The 6,509-nt window shown below is 53.2% G+C and overlaps 1 protein-coding gene across 1 annotated transcript in view; it reads left to right on the top strand.

Moving 5' to 3' along the window:
- Positions 1-6,509, top strand: part of LOC131407119 (cadherin-23) — a 74,511-nt gene that overhangs the window by 37,764 nt on the left and 30,238 nt on the right. Inside the window, exons 5-7 of the mRNA XM_058543238.1 lie at positions 2,938-3,159; positions 3,477-3,596; positions 4,260-4,440. Coding sequence (XP_058399221.1) covers positions 2,938-3,159; positions 3,477-3,596; positions 4,260-4,440 — 523 coding nt within the window. The remainder of the gene's footprint in view (positions 1-2,937; positions 3,160-3,476; positions 3,597-4,259; positions 4,441-6,509) is intronic.

Below are 6,509 nucleotides of genomic sequence, written 5' to 3'. Positions count from 1 at the left end.
CCCAGATGGGGGCCCCAGAGACTGCCGGGACATAACCCATGTCCTTGGTCACAATCCTGACCTTGTGAGCCCACTTTGGGAGACAGCCCAAAGCCCTTCCTGCTGGCAGAGTGTGAGTTCTTCCACGTAGAGAGGGTACAAAGCTAACTGAATTCAGGTGGGTACTGGGCCCTCTTCCCACCCTTGCCATCCTCTGGCTGAGGTGAGGTGGGGTCACTCAAGGGTGAGACCCCGGAGCAGCTGCCCACCTCTCCTCCCATTCCTGCCCTTGCCCAGACCACCCTCAAGACCAGACTGCCTCTGCCCCAGGCCTAGAAGGTGGGTGAGGAGAGCCTCTGATTAGGGGAGGGAAGCAACTACCCTGCCAACCCATCCTCAAAGGGTAGAACACCTGCGCTGGGTCCAGTGCTGCTGTCCCCCGCTTCCTTCCTCCCCACCACTGAGCCCCCTGGGTTTGCATCCGGATGAGACACAGAGGCATTGCCCAAGGTTTGGGCATGGTCCACAAACCTCAAGCACAGTTTCCTCAACACCAGGGCAGGAAGAGCTCAGCTGAGAGGCCTTTGGGGCACTGACTTCCTCCTCACTCCAGAGGCCAGAGACCTTCCCCTCACAAGCTCAGGCCTGGGCTCCCAGAGAAGGGGCTCTGGGGGCAGCTCCTTTAGAAACCCCACTCCTAGCCCCTGCAGCGTGCAGGATGGTTAACCCACTTCCAGGAGTCTGGGAAAGTGGGAAATGTCAGCACAACACCACCCCCACGCTGACCATGGGTGAGGCTGGAATCCAGCCCCTTTCCTGCAAGGCGGTGCTCTTGTGCTATTGCTGGTGGAAAGGAGGCTCAGGAGGGCTCGGTGCTGGGCTCCTCGCCCGTGGTGAGTGCTCACAGCTGCACCCAGGACGGTGCGGAGCCACGGGATGAGCACCGTGGCCCTCTCGACAATCATCTTGACTCAAACATTGGGGTCCCCCACCACTATTTTTAATGAAAACTAAAATACATTATGAAGAAGATTTTATGAGCTTTGAAAGATGACACGAGAGATTTCAGAGAGATTTCATTCTTGAGGCAAACACTTCAGGCTGTTCCCCAGACTCAGTGCAAGTTCCCTCGCCACTCCGGTGGAAAAGTTTGAGAAATGTCAAAATAATGCATTTTCCCTCTCTGTGTGATAGTTATTTTCATAAAGATTCATTGAGACCCTAAGACCCAAGGAATGCCTCCCGGGTGGGGGGATTTAGTCCAGGTGACTGATGGCAGCAGACCAGAACCCCAGAATGTCTGAGCCGGAAGGAACTTTAGAGATCAAGGCAGGTCCTTTATTAACAGACAGAAAAGGTCCAGAGAGAAGACGTGGTGTGCCCAAGGTCACAGAGCTCCGTCTCAAGACTGCCCAGTCTGCCTGCTTTGGAAACCGTTTCAGCAACCCCCAACCCCTCAACCCCGCTTCCAGATCCAACCAGGCTTGGCTACAGCTGAGAGGACTCATCACCTCCTCAGGGACAATGACAGTCTTCTTAAGTCCAGGTCTCCTGCCCATCCATCCATCCCTCCACAGGTGGCTCCAGAGCCAGCCAGGCCCAAGGAAGAAGGTATACAAAAGTTGTTTACATCCAGCGTTTCGCACTGCCTGCCCTCTGTTCTCTGCCCTCAGCAATGGCCTAAGCACATTCTCTCTACCCAGCCATCTTTGCAGTTGTCATAACCTTATTGTTTTTTATTAGTCACTAATTATGGTTTGTATGAGTCAGGGTTCTGGCAGGAAACAGATGGCACCCTCAGAGGGCTCAACTGAAGCAAGTTTAATGGGGGGACAGTTTACAGAGGGCTGGTGAGGCACCCGTAGACTAGCAACTGCAGGAAGCCGTTACCACCCAGGGGTCCACAGGACAGAGGAGGAAGGGAGGTGACTGGAGCCCAGTGAGAGCTGGAGCTGTGACCCGGGGCACCCAGCAGGAGAGATGCAACCAGTGGCAGAACTGCAGTGAGGAAAGGAGGGGGTGCGGAAGAGACACCGCCACCTCTCCCTCTTCCCTCCGCCTGTCTTCTGCCGGGGCCTCCAATTGACCAAACCCTTCTGGAAGCCAGAGGGCCGGGGAGCCCAGGTGAGGCAGTCCACAGGGGGCATCCTCCCAGGTGGAGAGGCAGAGAACGGAGGAGGGTGGCAGCGCGAGGGACAGAGCATACCAGCACGTGGCTGATTTTCTTTATCTCCTCTGCTTGTGAAGTGCCACATCAACCATTTCTTGGTGGTTCTTGAGTACTGATCTCTGAGTTCCAATTGGCTGAATATTACGTGCAGTCCGACTGGACCAAGCATCAGCCAGAAATGGCCAATCACAGGAGAACATATTGCAGAAGTCGTGTTCTGTGAGCTTTATTTTTCACAGCTCAACAGCCCATGAAATTGCCCCAAACCCAATGTCCTCCCTCTTAAAAATGCTAAAAATGGGTATTTCTTCCATTTACATGAATAATGGGTGAAGCTTAAATGCTATGTTAGGCTGCGTACATCACATTCTTGCCTTTTGTGATCTGGCAGGACGCCCGGGGTCACTAAAACCCTGGCCCCGGCAAAGCTATGGCCTGGAGGTGGTTATTGGGGTTCATCTCATATGCCAATTTTAATCACTAGGTCTCTGCTGACAAGGACCCTGAGGTTGCATCTGGGCTCAGCAGTGCCATAATTGATTACTGATGTCTGCCATGGGCATGGACACTGGTGGTACAGGTGCCAACTGCTAAGCAGTTACCAGGCTTGGCTTTTGCTGGAGCCTCTGTGATTCCCTCCTCTACCAACCTGTGACTTCCCTCCCTCTCATCCTCCTCCCTTTCCCTCACCATGTTGGATCACACTGAGTGAGTTCAGCCTAGGAGAACATCCAACTCAACCCCTCTAACCAGTTGACCAAGGAACCTGACCACCTCCTTCTCCACAGGCCACCACTCACGTGTACGTGACCATCGTGGACGAGAATGATAACGCGCCCGTGTTCCAGCAGCCCCACTACGAGATCTTACTGGATGAGGGCCCGGATACGATCAATGCCAGCCTCATCACCATCCAGGCGCTAGACCTGGACGAAGGGCCCAATGGCACAATTACTTATGCCATTGTCGCAGGCAACATCATTAACACCTTCCGTATCGACAGACACACGGTCAGCAGCTGACGGCAGGGTCCAGGAGGAGGGTCAGCTGGCTAAAGGGATTGGAGGGGAGCTCAGTGACATCATGGGGGTGGGGGCAGAGCAAAAGTGGAGTCTGGGAGGAAACTAGGGGAGCAGCCAGTCAGGAGGATGAAACGCTTGGTGGGGTGGAGCCTGGTCTAGAGGGCAGCAAGGGTTCCCCATCACAGCCAGGATGTCAGGCCTACCTCATGGGCTGGTCGGAGGGTGCCCGTGAAGAAGCTCGTCCCTGGGGTGCCCTAGACCTACCACCCATTGATCCACCCTTGTCCCCTCTATGTATCCCCCAGGGTATCATCAGTGCTGCCAAGGAGCTGGACTACGAGATCAGCCATGGCCGCTACACCCTGATCATCACCGCCATTGACCAGTGCCCCGTCTTGTCCCGCCGCCTCACCTCCACCACCACGGTGGGTGGGTGGGACCCAGCCCCAACTTGGGGGTGGGGAGAGAACGGAACCCAGAAAACTCCAGTAGGGAAGCGGGTAGGGAAAGATTGTCCAGGAGAAACACTTAAATCCAAGAGCCCTGTCCTGGGCTTGGCAACTCACCCAAACTTGCTGTGTGACTTTGGGGAAGTTACTGAACTCTGTGTGGCTGCATCTGTCAGATAGATAATGACACCTGCCTTCCTCCCCTTCGTGGGAAGAGCACATACTCAAACCAGCAAGTGTTCATATCCCTGATCTTCCACTTCCTAGCTGTGTGACTCCAGGCAAGTCACTTGACCTCCCTGAGCATCATTTTTCCTCTGCTGTGAAAGGGAAATAATAAAAACTGTTTCAGGGTATGGGAGAAGCAAAGGAGACCATGTAAAATGACCATAGTACAGCAATAAATAGAAGTTCCTAGCATTATTATTAATAATATTATTATGCCCATACAAAGGCTTTGACAAGAACAATAACTTATCCACATGCATAGCATTAAAGACCTTCCCACATCCATTATCCCATATTCTTGCGTCAGCCCTATGAGGGAGGATTATCAGGTCCAGTTCACAGATGAGGGAACTGGGCCCAGCACAGGGCTGGCTGGGATGCGGCCCCGCCTAAGCTTGTCCACCATCTCAGGTGCTTGTGAATGTGAATGACATCAATGACAACGTGCCCACCTTCCCCCGAGACTACGAGGGGCCATTTGATGTCACCGAGGGCCAGCCGGGGCCCAGAGTGTGGACCTTCCTGGCCCACGACCGGGATTCGGGCCCCAACGGGCAGGTGGAGTACAGCATTGTGGACGGAGACCCTCTGGGTGAGCGGGGCCTGAGCTGGGCGGTGGGGGTGGCACGACCCAAGGGCCCTCCCCTACCCACTGGGGAGCAGGATGAGAAAGGAGGTCTCAAAGCAGTTAGCCCCACCATTGTGTGATCTTGGCTTCTCTGGGCCTCAGTTTCCCCATCCATAAGATGATGGAAATCATCATCTCCCAGAGATATGGTGAGAACACTCTGAAATCTGGGAACAGAAGCTGGTAGCCTTGGAGAGTCAAAGAGCCCTTTGAGAATCTGATAAAAAATGCCGCCGTATCATACCCAGAGAAAAGGCACCAGGGCAGAGGAAGATGAGCATCATTGCCCCAGACGTTCAGGCCCCCCAAATGCACACATTCACGGAGCACCCAGATTTCTCTGCGCATCCCATCATCACCTGTTAGTAGCCTTCACCACTACCTTGGCTCTTCTCCTGAGTTGAGAGCAGGCTTTTCCCTGGCCAGAGCAGTTTCTCAAGTCAGTTTTGACTCATTTCTGTGGAGTAGGAATCCCAGACTCAAAGGCCTCCTGGGGTCCTGCAGGGAACACATGTGGGAGAAGGGGTCTCAGCAAGACAGTGAGGAGTGGTGGGGGCTGTGGCAGCTACCACTCAGCTGCTGCTAATTATGGCCATGCTGAAATGCAGGCCCAGAGGGGTCAGGCCTTCCCATTTTTAAAAGAAAGGCTGGAAATCGAAATCTTTGTGAAACATCCTGATTTTTAATTGATCATTCAGTAAATATTTACTGAGCACCTACCACATGCTGATCATATTCCAGGTGCTAAGGATATAGAATGGTACAAAACAGACACAAATCCCTGTCCTTGTGGAACATATGTTCCAGTTGGGAGACACAGGCAATGACCATAACTGATTAAGTAGAGGACTTAGTCTATTGGGAGGTGTTAAGTGCTATGGAGAAATATCACGCTAGGAGATGGGGAGTGCCAGAGTGGAGTCTGCGATTTTAGATAGGGTGCTCAAGGAAGACCTGTCCAAGGAGGTGACATCTGAGCAAACATCTGAAGGAGGTGAGGAGTGGGTCGTGTGGACATCTGGGGAGGAGCATCCCAGGCAGAGGGAACAGCAAGCACAAAGTCCCTGAGGTCGGAACATGACTGGCATGTTCACGGAGGAGCAAAAATGCCCTGTTGCTGGCATGAAATCAAGCAGGGGGAAGAGTAGGAAAAGATGAGATCAGAGAGGTGTAGGTCCAATGTTGTTGGGCCTTGCAGGCTATTAGGAGGACTTGATTTTTGTTTCAAGTGATGTGGGAACGATAGGAGGGCTTTGAGCAGAGGAGGGACATGTTTTGACTTAGATTTTAACAGGACCACTCCAGTTCCTGTTCTCAGAACAGACTGTAGGGGTTAAGGAAGGGGAGCAGGGAGACCAAGTAGGAGCCTGTTGCAATCACTCAGGGTAGAGACGGTGGAGCTGGGACCAAGGAGGTGGCACCAGAGATGGTAAGAGGTGGTCGGCTCTGGTATATTTCAGAGGTGGAAGATGTGCTGACTGATTGGATGTGGGATGTGGGAGGAAGTCAAGGCTGACACCCAGGTTTTGGCCTGAGCAGCTGGAGCGAGGGCACTGCCGTTAGCAGATGGGAAGATGGCAGTGGGTGCAGGTGTGGAGGGGAAGGTGAAGTTAGGTGTGAGACGGCGGGTAGGGGTTGGATGTACAAACTAGGGGTTCAGGAGAGAGGTACTTGGGAGTTGTCAGCATAGAGATATTTAAAGCACAAGATGAAAGAACGCTGAGGGAATAGACAGAGGAGAGGTCCAAGGACAGAATATAGAACTTGGGGAGAATGTGCAATGAAGAGGCTTAAAAAAAACAAACCTACTTCTGTGGGGCCAGACTTGTCCAGGGCTTGTGGGGGGGGGTCTCTGTTCTGACATGCCACCCTTTCATGTCCCAAAAGTCTCCTCTCTGGCCAAGTACTGTGCCTTCCTCTTCTAAAACCAGCAGAGCAAGGGCCTTTTTCCCCTGCTATTTTCACAAACACAGAGGGTTTGTTATTTTGTGGGAGCCCCTGCTCCTGTTCAGGAGGATGCCGAAGCCTGGCAG

This window comes from Diceros bicornis, chromosome 6 (genome assembly GCF_020826845.1).
Source record: "Diceros bicornis minor isolate mBicDic1 chromosome 6, mDicBic1.mat.cur, whole genome shotgun sequence".
NCBI classification, from domain to species: domain Eukaryota; kingdom Metazoa; phylum Chordata; class Mammalia; order Perissodactyla; family Rhinocerotidae; genus Diceros; species Diceros bicornis.
This window is presented reverse-complemented; position numbering and strand designations above follow the sequence as displayed.